Source organism: Ascidiella aspersa, chromosome 2, assembly GCF_963924565.1.
Source record: "Ascidiella aspersa chromosome 2, kaAscAspe10.2, whole genome shotgun sequence".
NCBI classification, from domain to species: Eukaryota; Metazoa; Chordata; class Ascidiacea; order Phlebobranchia; family Ascidiidae; genus Ascidiella; species Ascidiella aspersa.
In genome coordinates, this window is record NC_139448.1 from 36893636 (window position 1) to 36916640 (window position 23005).

The 23005-nt window shown below is 33.7% G+C and overlaps 1 protein-coding gene across 1 annotated transcript; it reads left to right on the plus strand.

Moving 5' to 3' along the window:
- The first annotated feature begins 1532 nt into the window (after positions 1-1532).
- Positions 1533-22770, plus strand: LOC146165565 (uncharacterized). Its single transcript, XM_083380966.1, has 19 exons — positions 1533-1659; positions 3017-3235; positions 3985-4155; positions 4651-4788; positions 5143-5322; positions 5650-5780; positions 7537-7696; positions 10844-10948; positions 11550-11692; positions 12282-12495; positions 12948-13081; positions 13741-13928; positions 15715-16026; positions 16991-17175; positions 17851-17956; positions 18637-19980; positions 20298-20750; positions 21270-21496; positions 22069-22770. The coding sequence occupies exons 1-19, from the start codon at positions 1558-1560 to the stop codon at positions 22315-22317; spliced, it is 4761 nt and encodes a 1586-aa protein (XP_083237092.1). The 5' UTR covers positions 1533-1557; the 3' UTR covers positions 22318-22770.
- The last annotated feature ends 235 nt before the right edge of the window (positions 22771-23005 follow it).

Here is a 23005-nt window from a genome sequence, read left to right on the forward strand (position 1 = left end):
TATATTGCAAGAGATAAATAGCTTGATAATGAATTGCAAAGCCGAAAAGGTCGAGTAGATCGACATCATCTTGATTAAGACGTTTCGATACGAGCTTGTACCAGGTTTGGTTAGCGCTCAGCCGCGGTCATAGCTGCGCATTTCGTGTAAAATCAACGTTAAATGAGGCCAGCCGCGAAACGTCGCGCTAACGGTTTTTTCTTTCGTCGCGCTAACGTTTTTAGTATAGTAGGAGTTCCCATTTTCAGCTGTCCCCCTTGCAAAATCCAAAGTTTCCAATCTGGAGCTTGTATCATCTTCAGTTAATACAAGCTCATATCGAAACGTCTTAATCAAGATGATGTCGATCTACTCGACATTTTTGGCTTTGCAATTTATTATCAAGCTACATTACAGATTCGTGCATAGTGTACCCAAGAGATAAATAAATATGGGAAAATAAATATAATAATAATACTTGACCCACCCAAACCCAAGTGCTAACTTGCACCCCAACCCGAATAACGGTAGCAATATAAACCCTCTGGACGAAAAATTTAGTATGATTGTAGACAAGTTTCATTATTTTTAGTCTTTTGTGGCTGGTGCACACTGAGATTTTTTTAAGATGTTAAAGTTTTATTGCCTTTACCCATGTACTCTAAAAAGTCCTAATAGGTTTTATTTCATTCAAATTACTATTCTATTGTGTCAGGTTTGTTTTACATTTTTTTTGCACTTAACTTCTTTAACAATCACTGAACAAAAAAATATCAAACTACTTTCTTGTTAAAGTTTGTGCATGTCCATAGAACTAGAATATTTTGAGTTTCATATTTCATACTTGCTCGGTTTTAACTAAGCACCTGCAATTCTAATACCTCACTTTTGAAGCCTTCTAAAAGATGCCGTTTCACATAAAAAAGTTTTCCCATAATTGTTCATAACACTTGTCAATTTTTTAGTACTTATGTTCAAAAGTATATAAGAAGAGGCAGTAAGTAAAGTTCAATTGAATAACAGTTAGGATTTCGTGTTTAAAGTAAAACGCTCATCAATGCCATTGTAATTCGCTATGACAAGTGCTGATTGGCACTCCTAAGCTTATTATCAGACCTAGTGTGGACTAAGTTTGTGTATGTGCGGCCAATTATTTTATATGCCAAAGACTGAAAAAAAATTTTTTTTTTTTACAAACCTGTTCGCCAGTAAAACAAGGGCATTAAAATGGTAAAGTATCAGACACAGCATTTTTGGCGAATATTGCTTTGTCCGAGCGATTACTGATTGGTAGACGCCAGAGTGGCAAATGTAAATTTTAATTCCGAAAAAACCTGGCTGTTTTACCTTTATATTTATCTGTTTTGTGTTTTTAGAAGAAATTTACTTGTTGATGACCCAACAAAAATGGCCCAAACCACTCTTGATACCTCAACTTACTAAAGCTTATCCAAATTCATGTATTCCAGATTCTAAAAATACTTTGTACAACACACAGTATAGTATTTTGGATGTAGACAGAAGAGCAGAAATAGTTTGCAATGTGTTTATCAAGGATAATTATGAAGATTTGAAGCCATGGATCGTAACACTTCCTCAAAAGATGTGGCTGTCAGAAGAAAAAAGAATTACCCGGGATATCAGTATAGGAGAAGAAGTAAAGCGAATTATGCAGACCAGGTAAAATATTCATATAAGATAACGAACCTGTTATAGTTGAAAAACTAAATGATATTTAAACAAGATATGACCTTGCCCTTTTAAGTAAACGACGACAATGGGTTAAATTAAATTAAATATTCTGTGGAAATTAGTCTATTAAATATTTGTAATAATTAAGAATGGCACGGATTATAAGTGTATAATTGTATATATACTGCTGAGGCAGATGACAGAAAAGAAGGATACAAGCAGAAATACACTATGTAAACTGGGATAGTTAGTGTACGGACAATAAGTGTGTAGGTCGCCAATAATAGTAAGAATATCAAAGCCCATACAAAAGTAGGTATTATGTTAAGCATTTTGAAGATTTTTAAACTGTTTATTCATTTTCAACATAGTGAGAAGGCAATCAAATAGCTAATCAATAAAATCACAAATTGTTTTAAATATTAAAATGTGCACTACGCTTCAATCAAAGTACCTGTTTAGTGGGACGATTGATTAACCCAAGGCAGCAAACTGTTGTGCAAACAATGTTGGAATCTGACATTGTTTGACCTAAAATCAAGTCAGCATTCCATTCTCAATGGTCTAGGCTTGACATAACATACGTTGTAGTGGTTGTACTGGTCCCAGCATTTCTATCACGCTTCGATGCCATTGTTTAACACCTGTAACGTGAGCCTACCGGCTTGGTTTTGTTTCACTTTAGAAGCAGAAGGACCCCTGTGTTTAGCAACTTGTTTACGAAAGCGTGCCCCGACAATTTAAATCTATTATGCCAACTGCCACTCTCAGTTTAAATGTTTTGTCAGTTTGTGGCCGACCTAATTCTTGTCGCATTTCGTTCTCAATTAAACTTTTTGTTATTAACAAAGATTGTCACCACCCTGAATTTTTTTTCTTTTAGTAGGTACCTATTTTTATAAACTTTGACCCACCATGTATAAAAGATTTACCATTTGTAAGACATATAAATTAGTTTAAACAAGAAAACAGTGTTCTGGAAATTTGCATCAAAATGGGTCTTTTTTAAGAATTATTTTTTTAGATGTTGATTTTTCGATTGACATTATGATAACCTATTGAAACTGATTGCCAATGATTGATTGGAAGGAATAAACTACTTTCTATTTTTTATAGTAAGAAAAGTGTATATCTCAATTGATGGACAGGATTGATTTCTGTTACATAATTTACAAAAATATAATTTCCTCATTTTAAATAAAAACTGTAAAAACACTTATAGATGTTTTACACTATATATATATATATTGTTTTGTGTAAATATTTACACGTAATATACTCGACAAGAAAAGAAGATTGTTGTATTTACACTGTTTTAGTGAAATCATGTTCTATTTTTTTCCAGTATTCGGCCGAACTTCAACACATCCTTGGTCTAACGCTGAAGAGCAACTGTGCGTTTGCATGCGACCCCAACACCGGTTTGCTTGCATACCCCGCTGGATGCGTAATCGTGCTGCACAACCCACGAAATGGAAAGCAGCTCTTCATATTCAATCCTGGGCAGAAAACGATTACGTGCCTGAAATTTTCACGCGACGGGAACTTTATAGTAACAGGAGAGGTGAGTTGGAAATCTTCTTTTTTTTGAAAAATAAAGACTCAGTAAAATGTTTTGTTTTCCACTCGATTAAATTTAGCTTTCTTAAAGTTCTCTTTTTGTTTGCCACTAAAGTAAACCTTTTGTTGTGACACTGACACCACATACAACGCTAACAAATGGTTACAGAATAAATCAATAGTGTACACTAAAGTTCACTTTTAAGATAGTTACACAGAATTAAGTATAAAAGCATCCTCGCAAAAATTCCAAGGTGTAAAACTTATTTTGGTTTAAAACTTAAGTTTTCATAGAGTTCCAGTAATTTGAACAGAAACCTTTTGAATTACCTGATTCACATCAATATACACTCAAGGATTATCAGAAATCCAGCACTATCTATGAGTATATAATAATAATTACACATGACTATAAAAACTGGCATTGTTTAATAATTAGAAAAAATATTAAATGTGTAAGAAAAGGCAACATATGTCAGTTGAAATCTTCGTTAATTTAAACCTTGCATAATGTTGATTCCTATGTTTGCCAAAGGTGAGCCTATTTTAAAAGCATCAAGGGCTTGTAAAAAAAGTTCATTTATTTTGATATGTCATTTTTACAACATTATCACAAAACCTATTAATCTTACATTACATCCAACATTGATTTGCGCGTGTTTATTAATTGTGTTGAAAGTTAGTCAATCAAGATACTTTGAAAAGCCGAACATCTGTAACTATTTGCTTTAGACAAACCCTGTTTATTTGCAGAGCGGTCATCAGCCGTGCGTTCGAGTTTTTTCCGTTGCTGATCGCCAACAAATAACTTCGTTCCTATCTCACAAATTTGGTGTCTCCTGTGTGGAATTTTCTCCCAACTTGAAATACGTAATTTCAATTGGATTCCAACATGACAACGTGATTAATGTGTGGGATTGGAAGGTGGGTTAAAAATAGACACCCTGTCCTTTTTTGACGATTTTAATTGTAAGCCAGTTTGCTGTTTAAAGGCCCTGTTACATTTAGTGTTTTCTATTTCGGACAATTACTTTTAACATTTACCAGTTTTACTATCTTGTCATTCTAATATTTGAAAACTAATTTTTTTTGTTCTTGTTTTTTTTTAAAACCACAATTCTAATCAACATTTTTTATGCTAGTTTACAAAACTTTATTGATAGGCTAAATACAATATGGTATAACCCACAATTTTTGTTGAAATATGAAGGCTTTTCGGGCTTGAAAATTATTCAACAAGTTTATTTTAATTTATATATATTACATAACTACCTTTAAAAATCAAGTGTAAATGTATAAATGATAAGTCTTTCCATCTGTATGTTTTTGCCTTTTACTTAGATGTGTATGAAATAAAATTGTTCTTTGCTTCTTAAATAATTCTATTAAAATATTTTTTTTACTTTTGTGTTGTTTTAGAAAAATGTTCTTGCCGCTTCCAACAAGGTTTCGACCAAAGTCAAATCGCTCGCATTTTCCGAGGACAACAATTATTTTGTTACCGTGGGCAACCGGCATGTAAAGTTCTGGTACCTGGAAAAAGCCACAACTCCTGATGTAAGAGTAGTATAAAAACCAAAAATATTAGTAGTGAATTTCATGTGAAAACTTGAAAGAAAGTTACATTAATTTTTTGTTTTCCATTAATAAGAATGAATCTTAACGTTACCACAGTGTATATATCTTATTCATCAAAATACATGACTCTCTGGCTGCAGAGTTTTACCAAGATATAAACGAATTTCAAATCTGCCAAAAATCAGTGTGTTTTAATGATATTTAAAAGTAAAAATCCTAAATTTAAAAACTTCATAAAAGTTACATAAACTATAGCACTACAAATGGCACTTCTAAAGCTCATTATTACCTTGTATTTTTTTTTCAAGAGCTGTTAATTTGCTGTCTTTTCAGAACTGTACAGTTCCCCTGAAAGGTCGTTCAGCCATACTGGAAACCCTGCGTAACCACATGTTCTGCGATGTTGTGTGCGGGGTTGGGTCAGATTCTGAGCTAACTTTTGCGATTACACGATCCGGCCTGCTGTGTCAGTTCAACGCTAAACGAACAGTTTCTAGGCATGTGGAACTTAAGGTAAAGACTTTTTTATTCTTTTTTTTTAAATGTGGTTAAAAATACTACCTATGTTGAATGGCCACGTTAATTTCTCACTTATCAATGTTATGTATTTTAAGGTTTACCAACTTTTTTTCAATCTTATTTAAGTGTCTGTGTTTCATGAGTTCAATGTATTTAGTGTTATATTTATATTAAATAAAACTAAAAAATGTTACAAAACTTACACAGTTCGATATGCATTCAAACTGTTGTACTTTTATTTCCTTAGATAGAATAACTTTTAGGTTTAATAATGGTTTAGATTAAGTTTAATGGGACATTAAAAAATGTTGTGTATTACAGAGTGGTACTGGTCGTACAATTTGTATCATCAATGACTCACTTCTGTGCGGATGTGGAAATGGGTCTGTTTGTGTGTTTTCTACAACCTCTCTTGATTTTGTAACGGAAATTTTTCCCCCAAATAATATGTGGTAAGTAGAAATGTTAAAGTATTATTGTCAAGGCTTATAATAAAAAGTAATTATATGCGCCAGTTTAACAAGAATTTTTATTTTGTAAAAACATTTTCACCAAAGTTTGGTGGCCAAAGTTTGGTGTATTCTAATTAGTACTGATGGTAGTGCAATAATATGTAAGTTAAATGCTAATACTCCTTGAAATACAAATAAAATAAAACATCTAAATGTCATATGCAACCCTATAAGTGACATGTTTTGTATCTATACTAATCAATATCCACAAAACCATTCACATTGCCGTTCTTTTAATAAAAAAAAATCAATGGAAAATGTTGCATCCAAATGAAAATATATAAAAAAACGTGCAAAATTTGCCCGACCAGGCACTCAAGACTCAATCATATCTCATTTAGATCTTAACACAGAAACTTTCTTTATTAGCCTGGTCCTATTATGGTTGTATTTATTTTATGGCACAATTATTGGCAGCCAAGGCTAGTTTTGGAAAAGTCCTTTGATGCAATTCAAACAGTAGCTTCAGTACAACGCCCCTAAACTTTCAAAGTGTAGCCAAAGAAGCCCTAAGTCAATCTAAACCCGAGATAATCCCTTGATAATTTAGAGACATGAGCTATATCTTATCTCTTATATCTGTAATCCCAATAAGACTAGGATGGCCCATATTCTTATACTTGATGTGGTTATTGTTGTCGTGATCACTTACTATTGTGCGTTGTGGCTTCTACGTACACAAACTCCCAATCGCTAAGCCCTTATAGGTGAGAACAAAAGACTATTCCCAGTATTGGTCCACTGTTGGTTTTGCTGAAGTGGAATTTGAAAACTTGAAGCTATATTCAGAACATTTTGCGTCACATTTTCGTTTACATGCTTAAAGTGTGGAAAAAGTGAAAAATTTGACTTCTTTTTTTTAAATATACCTGCTCAAAAATATAAATTTATTCCTGGCGATAAATTTTAACACTTTCTAACATTTGTCCTCTTCAATCACTTTAAAAGTTTTGTCTGCTAGTTAAAATATGTTGTGCTTTATTTACATCAACTCAGTAAATCATTATAAACATTCTAAAAAATGGTTTGCTCAATAGGAAATCTATACCTAAAATTTTTTCTACTCCTTATCCAAACAAACTATTTTAATTAGGCAAAAGTGACATATATTCTGTTAAGGTTTTTGAAGCATAATTTACCATGTCCATTATTATGTTCAATGTGTTGCATTTTTCAAGGGTGGAGTATTTAATTAGAGTTAGTTTGATATCAGTTTAAAACATTACACAAATTTCAGTCGGGACATTTTTGATGTTCATTTTATGATCTATGATAATTTTTCAAATGCTGGCAGTTAATAATAATTTCTTCATACAAAAAGATAGAAAAGGGCTACTGACGTTTAACATGCTTGTGGTTCTTTTTAGATATTACAATCTTTTTAGTTCTTTTACCATAGTTTTACTTTGTTAACTGAAGAGATTAGACCAGCTGTGGAGTTGCTTAAAAATAACCAGAGTCGGAATCTGGCCAAAAAATAAGCCTGAGTTTCATCAGGCTAAATTCCACTTATAATTTTCGTGTGATGAATCAACAAAAAAATTTCTGTTTCAATTTGTTTAATTTGTTTAAAGTTTACATGCATATAAAAATTGTATTAATTGGAGTAGCACTTCATGATTGAATGTTGTTAAAGTTTTATATAAAACTACTTTGCAGCCCTAAACACTTCTTAATGTACTCTTTTGTTGTGCAGTGGCCAAGATATCCTTGCTACTGCGATAGATAGCAACAATATGTGGCTACACTGTGTGTTCGCCGATCATTCGCTTGTCATCGCAGATATCATGGACTTTTGCAACGTTCACATCAATTCCGTCGCAAGGTTTCACAATTCCTGTGTGTGGGATGTTAAAGTGAGTCTAAAAGAAAAATACTTGAGTTAATAAAAAGCAAAAAGATTATTCTTTGTAAAAAACACAGGCACAACATTTGAAATTAACAGCCTTACTGTGACAGGGTTGCCACAAAGTCAAATGAAACCTTTAAATTTTTTTAAATGTGCTTCAATTTGTTTGTGAATTAAATGTATATATTTGAAAAACTATATTTTTTTTTTATGTCTGGCTTAAATGTGTTTTGAAAGAAAAACATGGACACATGCTATTAATTCTGTAAATTATATTTTAATTTTTACCCAAAAGGATTAATTTACCTAAAGTTGCACAAAAGATTATAATTGCCTCAAATTTCCAAAAGTGTGGTCGTTTTGTGTACACAGTAATTTTCTTGAAATTAATGTTGTGATTTTGACCTTCTAGATTCACAGCAGGCAGTCGAGTCTAGACTATATTTATTTTTAATGTTGACATTGCAAGAGCTTTTGTGCCATGCCATTATTCAAATTCACAAAACTAAATTGCCAATAGCTCATAATTATAAGAATTCCCAAAATATAAAATTAACCCTTATCATACTGATCTTTGTATAAAAATTGTTTTTTTTTTCTCTGATTATTATCATAAAATTTCTATGACAGTTCAAGTAATCGTTATATAAAAAATGATTTGTTTTATTGTTCAATAGTTGTAAAACTCATCATATTTAGAAAAACACATATTTGTTTAAACTCCTTATATATTTGACTGTACTTCTAATCATAAAAGTATTCGTTTTAAATTGCCTAATTATTATAATATTTGATCCTCCGTCCAACATTTGTATAACAAATTGTATGTTTTATTGTCTGATCATTATAACAGTTAATTTGACCCTACATCCAAAAGCAATATGTTTATAACCTAGATCCCAAATTCACGAAATTCACAAAATTTAAGCCAAAATTTCTCAATAAAAAATCAACAGCCAGTAGGGTATTTTACTTTTAATTAAAATCCCATTGTGGCGTCTAACAGCCAGAGCAATGCTTAAAAATTATAATAATTTTGACAATTTGTGACCTAACGTTTAAGTTTTGACAAATGTTTGACTTTTTTGACAATTAAAAAAATTAATCTCCTTATTTATTTATAACCTATTCCAAAGTCACGAAATTTGCAAATCCATCTTTAGGAAAGTCCTTTGTTCCGGCAAAAATTTGTCAAAAACAACACCCGGTAAGGTTTTTTCACCCACTTTCGATTTAAACGCCATTGTGGTGTCCAATACCCAGACCAATGCTTTTAATGTTTTTTAGTGTTTGTGTTGTTAAGCACATGTTTGCTTAGTGAAACTGCATGCAGTGGATGCCCCAGGCAACACACACAGTATGACGTTTACATTGTATGCAATCAGCAATAAAACAAGCATTTTGTTGTTTTCTGGCAATCTACATCCAACTGGCACTAGCTGTTAGTATTTTGGGTTTTTGTTGGACAATTTTTTGCAAAAACACCTTTAGAAACAACTATTACAATGAACAATAATAAAGCATGCATTTTAATTGTGTGTAATCAGCAATAAAACAAGCATTTTGTTGTTGTTTTTCGGCAATCTACATCCAACTGGCACTAGCTGCTAGTATTTTGGGTTTTTGTTTGACAATTTTTTTGCAAAAACACCTTTAGAAACAACTATTACAATGAACATTAATAAAGCATGCATTTTAATTGTGTGCAATCAGCAATAAAACAAGCATTTTGTTGTTGTTTTTCGGCAATCTACATCCAACTGGCACTAGCTGTTAGTATTTTGGAGTTTTGTTTGACAAATTTCTTGCAAAAACACCTTTAGAAACAATTATTACAAGTAATAAAGCACACATTTGAATTGTGTACAATCATCAATAAAACAAGCATTTTGTTGTTTTCTACATTCAAATTGTGCACTTATCACAACCTTCACCATCAAAACTAACCAGCAACCAATATTGCCAATAATTTAGGTGTAATTTAAAAAAGTGTTTTAACCTTCAATGGCTAAAATATTGACTATTTAAAACATCATACAATTAATAGTTAATAAATATTTGTACAGCAATGAAACAAACAATATGGTTTCTTTATAACCAACATTTAAAACAGTTTAATCAGCAAAATTTACTAGCAGTACTAGCAGCTTATATTTTTTTGTGTTTTTTAACAGTTTTAAGGTAGTGATTATTACTAACAAAATCTAATGCATTAAACTCTAATAAAAGTTTACAGCAGAAGAGCGATTTCTATCTATTGATATGTTGCCTGGTGGAGCTAACTCTATTTTTAATGTTTTTAATTATGTTGGTGTTTTTACCAGCAGACACAATAAACCTGTATGTAACACAGTTTAAAATGCAGAATACAGTATATAATCCAACCAAGTTGTATTGCTTTGGGTGTTGAATAGTGAAAAAAGTGAACTGAAACCTGTTTGTGCTAAATATAAACCTGAGTTTTGTACAGCTGTCTATAAATCAAGTTCAAATTGGACAAAAAGTAAACTGTGTATTGTTACATATTGAAAACCACTGGTCTACACAACTGTCCAGTTTTTTTAACATTCCTTATCAGTTCAAAAACCTTTTAAAACATATTAAACAGAGAATAATAGTTTTATAATGTTTTCATAGTATCTTGAAAATATAGATCAGGGGTGGGCAAACTGTGGCTCGTGAGTCACATACAGCTCTTCAGCATGTTTTTTGTGGCTCTTCTAGTCGAATCCTAAAATACCCAAAAAATTGTAAAGGCTACCTAGATACCGTTTATGAACGTTTCTCTTTTTTTCTTTTCTTTATTTCGGCCAGCATTTCATTTATGACGTAACACTAGACATACCATCCGAAGAGTCAGTTAACAAAAGACTAATATTGATAAATTGTAAAGTTCTAAGTGTTATTTTGTTATTACCGTTGTTATTATTATTGTGTTAACTATTACGGGTTTGTTATATTACAATTCTGTTGTTATTGCTAAACCTGCAGTATTTACCGTTTTTGTATGGAATAATTTAGAGGCTCTCTGGTACTTGTATATTTTCTGCAAATGGCTCTTCCATTGAATACATTTGCCCACCCCTGATATAGATTTATGTTAAACCTTATTGACTTTGTATTTATAAATTTCTTTATATTTATTTTCCTTTAGATTCTACCTCCAAGCAACTTGCTTGATTCCGAGTCGTCCAATTCTTTTATAACTTGTTCCAACGATGGCTCGGTGAGAATTTGGAGTTTGAACGACCAGGAATATGTAAGTATCATTATAATATAGCATTTGTAGTACATCACAGTTAGGCCTGTGGTAATTTATTTTGAGCCAGCATAGCTCGGTTAGTAGCATGAAGACTGAAGATCCCAGTATTCCAAAGGTCATGGGTTTAAATCTTATTGTAGGGCATCTTTTCATTGTCTCACTTAAATAGAAATTCTTGAATGTTCAAATATTATGATTTGTCTACTCAAAACACTCTTGCACCAATAATATTATGTAGATATTTCGGCTGATAAAATCTAAATTAAGTATTTTTTTTAATTAAACCTAATAAAAAAATGCTTTTAATAAACACCCTTTTACAAATTAATTGTATTCACATTTTTTAATTATTGCAATCTCTGGCCAACTTAGATGCACACAGTGTTATTTTTCATGTTGCTTTGATTTAAAGTTGCTGTGTTAAATGATGTTTTTGTGGCATATTACCGGTCGTTCTTGTATGCAACGAACAATTATTTTTTCATGTCAGTGTTCGGTATTTAAAAGGATGTGACATATCTAAAAAGGGTTGTTGGAAATTTACTTTTATTTTTGTTTAATGATTCATTTTATTGTTGAATTTTTTTTTTATCAACAGAAACTGGTCAAGGTTATTCATCTTCAAAGTCAAAGTGATTCCACAAAGAACCTTGAAAACCTTCCCAAGGTCGAAGCAAGGTCGATTTGTGTCCGGCATGATGGAAAGCATGTTGCCATCGGTGACAGAACTGGCCACATTCAGTAAGCTCATTTTTAAATTAACGTTTTTCGTATTTAAGAAATAAATCAGAGAAATTCAAAATATGGAAAAGTATCAGATTCAACTAAGGTTCATTCCTTCTCATTTGACCAACTTTAAAGGCTAATACATATTCTATCCAATATATCAGCCTGTAGGTAAAATAAGATTTAAGTTCTCAGATAAGGATTTAAAAATATATCTAATTTGGTAATGGTCTAATAACACAACTGATGCAAAAACACAACTAAGTTAGATTGCAAGTGTATTTGTAGTTGTAATTTCCAGGAGATGTTTAAACTATTTTTTGAACACATCCAACCCTTTGTATTTGTGTCTTCAGTAACTTGCCCTGAACAGTATCTATTAGTTTAATTTGTTAAAATAAATGTGATGACTTTTTAGAGCCTGTTTTCCTATAGCCTACATACATTTAATTATTTTTTCCCACTTATCCATTCATCCTAAAAATTGGGGCATTGAATTTCAAAAGTTTAGTGCTATTTGTTGAATCAACATATAAAAGTCAATGGGAAATATTGTTAATGTTTTTTAAAAAAAATGTGTGTTAATTATTCCAATATATTTCAGTGTCTTTGACCTTGAGACCTTTGAGAGGGTCGCCTTTATCCCAACACACGATGGTGACATACTGTGCATGGATTACTCGCAATCTGGAATGCTCGCTAGCGCAAGTCGAGACCGGTGTGTACACACATTCTCCGAGGGTTACACTCCAACGCACACAATCGCTGATCATTCTGCAGCTGTAACTGCTGTAAAATTTGCAGAGCATGACCAAAAAGTGAGTGTAGTAGCTTTAATATTAACAACTAAGCTAAAAAAAAGTATATTTTCCAATGTAAGAAATACACTTAAAGCTGTCACAGTAAGTATATCAAAGCTCATCAAAAGTAGGTAACATTTTGAATGTTTCGAATAACTCAGAGGTATTTCAAAATGTTATCTACTTCTGTACGAGCTTTGAAATTCTTACTACGTCTTACTACAATTAGCCTCCAACCAAAGTGCTCCAAAACTTAAGGCCGACTTAACAAAAAAAATAATTTAGAGTTTATGAATTGTCCTATTAAATAATTGTCTTTTTTAAATTTTAATTAGTTGTAGAAAGTAGTAAAATCAAATTTCAGAGCTTGATCATTAACCTGTGTATAAAGATCATTCAGTTGGTGATTAAGTATAAGATTGGTATGACTTTTGAAACTCCAAATATTTACCAGAAATTTTGTGTTACAGTTCCGTCTGATGACCTGTGGTTCTGACAAGTCCCTTTATTTCAATGCCATCTCCTCCACTTCTGGAAAAACAGAAATTAACAGGGAACAGCATTTCGTTGAGAAACACTCCATGGGTCATATGGCAATAATTGAGTAAGACATAAGTTTTATTAGAAATTAGATTAATTTGATCGACTGATTCGGTTAGGTTTTAGTACGTGTTTGTTTACGATTTTTTTAAATTTATTTTTTTCTTTAATATGTAGTGTTAAATTATAAAGACCTACTTCTTCCAAAGGTGCAAGAACTATGTTGTTTGTTTGACTTTTCTGGTATAATTAATTCAGTCATTCTATAAGAAAAATCTTTTATGAAACGTAAAAAAACTATGTTCCATCTAAAATTACATATTCGGTCTCCAGTTCAAATAAGTCTCGTAAAATAAAACTGACCTTAATTATGTAAGAAAGTTCTAAGTAATACCTTCTTTTATTTAAAATCAGTTTCATTAATTACTTGCTTACAAGGGCATGTGCTCCCATTAAAAAGCATCAGTTTTGCTTCAGTCAATCTATAAAAAAAATATTTTATAAGCTATAAAAGAGAAATATTTTTATCTAAAATTGCATCATTGGTCGCCAGTACAAATAAATCTTATAAAAAAAATGCTGACAGTATTTTATGTAAGAATTGTCTTAAAAATAATACCTTCTTTCATTTAAAATCAGTTTCCCCATTTACTTAAAAGGGCAGGTTATACCATCAATAAGCATTAGTTTGCTTTTGCTATAAGGCATTTCATTGTTTTCTAGCGATTCAGTAATAGTTGCTTGCGGGAGCAATTTAAGCGAATATGACATCTTCGGGGCTCGCTTGAAACGCACTTTTCGTGGCAACGAGGTCGGTTCGAACATACTTCACGTCGCTGTGGACGTCCAGGGCACACTGCTGGCCACATCGTGTATCGACAAGAATATCTACGTGCTCGGTTTTATGACAGGTTAGTATATATCAACTGTTACTGTTCAACCTTACTTGTAAATGTCTGGAATCGTTTTTTTGTCATTTATAAAATAAGTGACAAACAGGTGTATGTTTTTTGTTGCTTATATTGAAAGTTGTAAAAGAATTTATAAAATAAACATTAAACTAAAAAATAATAAAATACAAAGACATAAACATCCAAATAAAATCACAAACTACACCAAAAGGTGTGCTTAGATAATTTACGACAGGTGAACATTTTAATCATTGATATTAAAAGTTGCTTTTTTTAAAACCTAAAACGAAAAATACATTTTAAATCACATTTTTCAGTAAAATATCAGAATGGTTTTAAAAGAGTAAAAAATTTCTAAATCAACCCAACATGTAATTACGACAAAACTATGCAACTTAAAAGCATATAATGGAAACTTCTATTTAATGAGCAATATGCTGCTTTGTTTTCGGTATCATACGTGTTACACGTGGTTCTATTGAAGTTTTTCACATACAACTGCTCCTAAAGTTTAAGACTTAAACGAATTGTTGCCTACTTTTAAACAGTTGGGCACAACGCTTGTAGCAATGTGACGTACGATAAAGTCCAAGTAGACCACTCTATGTTACGTCACAATGCTGCAAATTACGGAACTGGCGAAGTCTTTTGATGGTCAAGCCTTCAGCAAGCATCTTGCATTTGCAATAGAGTTATGTTTGGCGGACCGGCAGAAAAAATGACGCGGACCGGTGGTATAGAACCACTGATATAGAACAATCCTTAACAAAATTTAACTTCCCCATCAAATATGAAAATTTTGTGGCGCAGCCTATATTTTAGATGCTGAATTGCATTGTTGCATAATTAATTGAATAATTTCATATCATATTATGGTTAGAAAGTTTGATGTTTTATTGATGAAATTACCTGCAGATACCTGAATTTTTAATGTAGTTAGAAATGATATGAACTGAGCGGCCCCTAGTGCTATAATGTCATCTGGTGTGTTGTCAAGATTTATCCTAAGGGACTTTTAACCTATTGGGAATTTGCTAGATATATATCCAATTTCCTAATCTGATTTAAAGCGGTTAAATTGAATTAAAGGTAGCCTTTGATTTTTCTTTGGTTCATTGGCTGCAAATTTGGCTTTTATCCCATAGAACAGTGGTTCTTAACCTTTTATGGCTTTTAGTATCGTGCAAGAAAGATAAATAATTTGCAGCGCTCTTACTGGTATTTCTGCTAATTGGTTAACTATAATGTCACAATAATGTGTATTGGCTTACAACATTTCACGGCTACAGCTCCCTTCAGAAAAATAAATTAAAGCAACACACATTACTGTGCGCAATGTAGGAATAAATAATTTTTTTAGAAGCTCAGCAAAAAAGCAAAAATTTGTATCGTAAAAATCCAAAATATATCCAAGTTGGGAAACCTCTTATTGCATCTAAAGGTGCTTTGGGGCGGATTTTTGTGCAAAATCGTGACAACTTACAGTTCGATCTGTGTTCAAATTACCATAAATCAGTTTTGTGTTTCATTAATTAGAAGCTGATGGTGTCGTTGAATTTAAGGCGATGTCTTGTTGACATACAACCTGTATGCTTTTAGCTTGCACTCTGTATTTGGTAGTAAATATCACCAATAAAAATGAAATAACAATCAAAGGATTTATGAAAGCAGAATACTATATAGTTACACAACACTTTCCTATTTTGGCATAAGAATTGAAGTGCAAAATATAACTTTAACAAACTTTATAAAGACTGATCTAAACCTGTCTGTATTTATTCTGCAGCCGAGTGTTTGTGTGTGATCAATGGTCATTCAGAGGTGGCGGTTTCGCTTGCATTCGACAGTGAGTCTCATCTCCTCTCAACATCAGCCGACAGTTCCATATTTGTGTGGTCTTTACACCACAGGGTGGCAGAAGAGGTCAGGCACTTGCAATCGATCGCAAACTCGGCCAGTTCCAATCTTTCGACCCCCGGGAGCCCAGATTTGAACCGCACCTCGTATTTTGCCAGCGAGGAAACCTTGAATGTGGAGAGTATTGGGGACAGCGTTGAAAATACACCGCGTTCTGTTAACGGAGACGCGATTTCGGCGCTTTTCGGAGCAAATATGGTTTCGCAAGATGTCTCGGAAATAAATTTCAATATCGCTTCTGGTAGGTTTCAAATAGTTGTATATTTTGCGCTGATTTCTGTCAGAAAATACGTCATAGTTTAACTGAAAGAATAAAAAACAATTATTTCTTTTTTTGTTTTGTGTTTATAAATTCCTCTCAGTTCATGAAGTTTTTAGTTTTTTTCTTTACCTTTCACAAACTAAATTGATACACCGGAAGCCTTTGACGAATTAATCAAAATAGTTGATTAAGATGCAAGCAAAGCAGACTAGAAAAACAACTAGCCTTTAGTGAGGTTCGAACTCGCGACCTTGGTCTTACCGGGACCGTCGCTCTACCAACTGAGCTACACAGGCTCAGAGAGGAGCAAGTCGAGAAACAACCCACGGCACCGGAGCCTGCTGCATCCTGTTCGTAAAACTAACCTTTGGTGAGATTCGAACTCACGACCTCGGACATACCGGGACCGTCGCTCTACCAACCGAGCTACACAGGCTCAGAGAGGAGCTAGTCGAGAAACAACCATAGCACCGTTGCTTGTTCTGTCGATGGCTTCCTGTGTGCTGTGATATGTAGGCTGTTATCATTGGTCAAAACACAGCTGGGCTAAATCACAGTTGTTGTACACGATGTTTGTGTATCTTTCAACGACTAAATATGATATTAGAATATACTCTGAAAATAAGTTATTTTATATTTTTGTTTTCCGAAGTTTCTGATACCTATCCAGGATGCCTTCATTTTTGTGTCGTTTTATTTTGCGTGATGTTGTTACATTCCCTGATGAAGGCATCTGGATCGTTAGCCGAAATGTCGGTAAACAAAGAAATACCACAATAGCTTTCAGTATATACTATACCTGGTTGGAACAGCATTTGTTATACTGTATGTTTTTATATTAGTCTTTTCTGTGGAATTTCTTTATTTTTTCCGAATTCCATTTCAAACACAATATGTTTTCACATTTTTTCAGGTGATAACAATGCAAATGCGAATCAAAAAGTTGATGAGTCACTCCTGCCAACTTGGGTGACCAAGCAGTTTACCCCCGAGGAGCCCGTGGTTGCCGGGGGCAACAGGGTATCAGCTGACTTGGGAAAATGGGGAAATCGACTGGAACAAGATAAGGTAAGGATAAATCTGTGGTTTTAAACACAAAAGAAAAGAAAACCAGTGTTTGAAGCCAGTCGTTTTAAAATGACTAAGTCTTAGTTAAGTCTTTTAAAAAAATAACAACCAGTCAAAGTCTTAATTAGAGTAAATAAACTTCAAGGCAATGTATTAAAAGAAAAATGAAGCGCTAAACTTTTCGAATTGGTACTTTTCTGAACGTAAGAAAAAACTCGACTAAAAAATATAAAACATATATAAAAAGTCAAGTATTTTAGGTTAAGTTAATCACAACACTGAATAAAACGATGAAATAATAAAGTAGTCGGTGTTGTGCCCTAGATATCTAATGTTATCTGTAACTTGTTGATTAAGATTCCTAGATAGAGCAATAAAAGCACCCTTGAATCATTCACTTGCAGTCGTTTAAGCAAAAACCAAGTATTTTTTATTTATTTTTTAATTAAAACAGTTCCAAGTCAAAAAAATAACGTCTAAGCTGTCAAATAAGATCATCCAAATGTATCATTAGAAAATATAATGTATTTTTTACTAAAAAGTGAGAATAAACACTATAGAACCTTAGTTTTGTTGTTGCATATATTAGTATAAACCCTTCTTTCATCTATGTAACTCGATCATGACAGCAAGTGCTACATTAGCTTTCCAACTTTTTTCTTAACTGTTGTTCAGATTTGCGAGGAGATCGGTAATTTGGCCCAGGCGCGCGATTTATGTTCGGTTGCAAGTTCTTATGATGATGAGAGTGTCGTGTCGGAATGGAAGGACGATATATCAGGTAAAAAAAACGGTCAACAAAGAACTGATGTAGCAATAAGGATGTTTAAAAAATTTACTTTAAAGTTACCAAAAATTTTCGCGAAATCGACTGTTTAAATACAAATTTCATTCTGAAATTTTTAAGTTTAGCATGATTTTCTTTCTCGTATGGCGACCAGTTTGGTCAAACATTAACCTCATATAATTTACAACCACAACCATGAACAAATCGATTTATTTTTTCGATTTAAACAAATTTACATTTGTGATTCCAAATTAAACACGCTTCTGCTTGATTTTGCTGTTTTTCTAGGCACATATGAAATGTGTGGCTATCATTTTTATCATTCGTAGTAAGAATATCAAAGCCTATGCAGTACTGGGTTGCATTTTGAACGTTTCAAATGTCTCTTTGTTAACCTACAGCATATTGAAAATTATATTCACTTTCACTGCCCATGTAATTAAAGTTTTTTTTTTTAAATATACATTACTTTTTGCAAAAACATGTTGATAATATTTAAAGAGTTGTTTAGAAACGTTCAAAACGCTGCTTACTTTTGTATGGGCTTTAATATCCTTACTACGTCTAACTACAACCTATATCCATTATGATGCTCCAAATTTTGTTATTTTTTTTTATTATTTTACAACTAATAATAAAACGATTATGTTTCATGCATGCCTTTGTTTAATTAGTTGATGAAAATCAGCCCTTCCCTAACGACAACAAAGCACATGAAGAAAGCCCTCTCGCAAACAATATAAACACTGAAAAAGCTGAAAACTCAGACATTACCCCTCAACCATTAGAACCAAGCCATATACATCATCCACTAAATCAAACATACTCAAAAAACGAACTTCCAAAAAAGCCGCAAAGCCAAGTTGAAAACTGTGAAGCACCAAGTCAAGATTCAAACATTAGCGATATTGTTGAATCCAAGCAGCCTAGCGACAACTTCGAGACAAGCCCGGTGTTGGATAAACTGCTCACCAAAAACCCAACAGAGGACCTTCAGGACTTCGAAGTCCCGAGTCTGGCCCACGAACTCTTGCTGGCCGAGACTAACGACTCCGACGACATCCCGGATTTTGACGCTTTGGCGCAAACCTTGGATGAAAACGCCCGCATTTCCGCCAGAATATCGGAGGGTTTAGAGCCGGTTAAGCTTGAGTCGACTAAAACACCAGATTTAAGCGAAGTTCAAAGTGAATATAAACCTGTTGAGTGCGTTGAACATGTTGATATCAGGAAAATCATGTTCGGCGCGAGCCAAAATGGCATTCAGAAAGCCGTCGAAACGGTCAACGAGGCAAGAAAAACAGACCCAGAAAGCATCGTGGATAAATTGTCACCTCCCAAACGCGAAATCCCAGAAAAACCTAGCGAATCCCCAAATAAGAAATTGGAGAAGGTGATACCAACACCTGAGTTTGTCTCGAAATCTGTGTTCAGTATATGTCCAAGTCCCAGAGGGTTGCCTGATCCTTTGGGTATCACTACTCCAGAATCACCCAGCAGTTCTCCTTTAAAACAACAGGAAGACACAGTTCCCAGCTTGGCTGAAGCTTTTGAACCTGTAACGGAGCAAAACGATGTGATTTCCCCTGGAGAACAGGAAAACGCCAAAGATGTAGCTCCTCAGGTGGATGTTAATGGCATTTCTTCGGAAAATCCTTATCAAATTGACCTTATAAGCTTCCAGGATAACCTAGCTACAGAACCTGGTTCAATTCCGAACTCCAACGTCGAATTAAAACCAAACAGCAAAGAATCGCAACCAAATAACGACACAAGCGTTAAACAGCAAATTCCTTACGATGAAGAAATTAAACTGCATTGTAACGGCTTTTCCGAGATTGGAAATGCGGACTCATCAAAAGAGGACGAACAATGCGATCTTCATCCATCTACAAATCCTCCTTCGCCGGAGCAGATCATCTCTGCGTCCTTCCAACTTGTGGAAGACGTGCTTGCCGGTGTGGAGGATGTTTCTGAATCCAGCTCAGACTTATCGGAGGAGGTTGGGGATTTGAAAGGTAAAAAATGAGTGACCTAGCAAAATAAGCAGGTTAATAACTGGACATAAACTTCGGCTAAACTTCTAACGCTAGAATCCTAGATAATATTACCTTTCTATTTCATACTACTGACGGTATTTGGTATTAAAAAACCTTTTGTAAAAGCTTTATTATGCAAACAGTAACTGTTGTTTATTAATTTTTTTTATTCTGTGTGGTGGGTCTTATTTACCAGTTTATAAAAAGTAAATATTTACTCGATGTTCATTAATTTTGTCTTCATTGAAATAATTAAAACCATTTGGCTTACATTTAAGGTAAATGTTTTCTTACAGTGAACGATGGCTCGTCAAGTACCGAGAACTTACGTGTTCACCAGGAAGGCGACATACTTACAGTTACAAGCGTTGCGAAAGCCGGAGATGATGCTTTGGAATCATCAAATCACTTAAACTGTGAAAATCAGGATTTAAACGGTGATTCTGAACACAAAAACAAAGATAACGACAGAAAATCTGAAACTTCTTACGAAACTGTAAATTTAAACCCTGAAAAAGGCACAGATGCCCCCACATTACCCCCTCCTGTGAAGCTAAAAGCCCCTCAGACCCCCACCAACACTGTAGCCATGCCCCCCGCCTTTGCCGAGCTCCTGGCCAGTTTGAAGCGCGGTAAAATCGGCAAGAACTTCCGCAGCCCTCCGAAAACACTCCCCGTTAAGTTAAATTATACGCATCAGGAGCGACATCGTGCGGATGACGACGAACAGGATTCTGATAACGATTCAGGTAAAAAGAAGAAAATACTGAAAAAAATTCTCACAGGACTTACTAGGTTTTCATTTTAATTTCGGTTACTGTAAAAATTTATTTATAAATATAACATTTTTTAGCACGTTTTTCTCAGTTTTTGCTTTGTGATTTTTTAAGTTTCAAAGTTCTTTATTAAATATTTCTAATTTTTACCGTTAGTTATCTAGAACACGATTTTCTTTAAAAATGATTTTTTTTTAAAGTGCCCTAAACTCACGTTAAAAGAACTTTTTAAAACTTATTATGCACACGGCGAGAAAATTATTGCGAAAAACTGTCCAAGATTTTATAAGTTTCTTTATTTTGCCTTGCTCAACGTTTTCAGTTAAAACAATAACAATAATACCGTAAAATCTATATACTTTTCGTTCTTACTTAAAAGCATGGAAATAATAAATATAGCAGAACTGCACTAAATTACACTTTTCAGCAGAACTGCACTAAATTACACTTTTCTGGGCTATTTCAGCAACTTTTAAGCCTTTTACATGACAGCAAATTCCGCTTCATATCATGACAACGGCGCCGAAAAGAATAACAACAACACTCACTATTACATGAGCGATCATATGAACGGCCATCATATGAGCGATCATATGAATGGCAATCACGTGAGCGACGATCACGATGAACGTGATGACTCGTACACCGAATGTGAAAAAGCAAGTCACGACCTCATGAACCAGTTCAACCAGGCAGAAGCCATTTATCACAAGTGGAAGGTAAGACAAATGCGGTCTAGGTCTTTCTTACCAAATCAATGTAGGAATTTAGGCTATGATTTGCTGTTTAACGGAGTAATTTCTAAGAAGTAAATTCATCAAAAATAAAAGGTTATGGCTGAATGTAACTAGACTTCTTGGTGATAAAGCAAATTTTAGCCTAATTGGTTTTGATGTCCCAATCAATTAACTGGAATCGCTTTCTGAAAGGTTTGCGTGTACTTACCGAAAAAAAATTGCTTCACATTTACTAATGAACACCAAGGATAACACATGGCTCATAATATTTAGCCTGTCGGTGGTATATATTGCTGCAAATTTGGTACACAATTGCATTTTTTGTTGCCTATTTTCTACGGGTTTGAGTAATAATGCTGTTTAGAGTTTTTTTTAGTATCGGTAAATTTTGCCAACTTTAATATTTGAAGGTTTTTTTTTTAACATAAAAAAGGGGTTTCTCTTTGGCATCTCAAAAACTAAATTGTCCCTTTTTGCAAATTGCTTTGTCGTTTTTTCTTTTGGCATTATTTCTTTATAGAACTAAACAAAAATTCCTTTCACAAATTGCACAGGACGAAGGAATTGACGAGAACCAATACGGAATGCTGAAGCTCGCTCAAACCTTCAAAACGATTCAAAGCAAAATCGGCAATCTGAAATTAGCCGAGATTAAACTGCCACTGAGCTCTTCACTTGAAGATTTGGACGCCGGCTCGCCGGTTATTTCCCTTTTGCGAGAATACTCGGACCGCCTGGTCGACATAGTGCACCACCAAGTGGCCAGTGGCAAGGTCAGGGAGGGTCAGTCGGACACAGTTTGAAGAAAGTCCCAGAAAAATCGAGATGTTCAATCGCTATGCAGTCGCTGGTTTTTTGAGCGCAGTTTTTTTTCTCTTAAAGAAAGCGACAAAATGTGCAGGGATTTCAATCTATTTTTGTTTTTGGCAGTAAGTTTATTTTGCCGGATTGGAAATGGTATTTTACATTCCAAAATAGGGATGACCGTTACTTGGTATATTTTTCCGATACCTGATACCCGATATTTTTGACAAAGAGCTTCGCTATCGTAGTAAAATACCAGATTACGTCAATACCACGACCAAGAAATCAAAATCGATTAAATTTAATTATTCCGATACCGAATATTTTGGCCAAAAATTATCGCGATCCTATCGAATACCAAATTGAGTCAATATTATGGCCAAAAAAATAAAAAGTGATAAAATGTAAAAGCTATAACCCGGCTTATCGCTAGGAAACTTTTTCACCTTTATTGGTAAAGGTTGAATATGCTTGGTTAGATCCCAAACCATAGCTTAAATGCATTTAAATTTGTATCCGATCGACAGCGATACCACCCTAGTATCGGATGGGCACAAGTATCGGTTATCGGATCCGATCCGATATTATCGGACATCCCTATTAACAATTGGTCTGTCACAAATTACTTATAAATCAAATTACTTATAAAATCACAAATTACTTATGAATGTTGCACTTCAATACCTT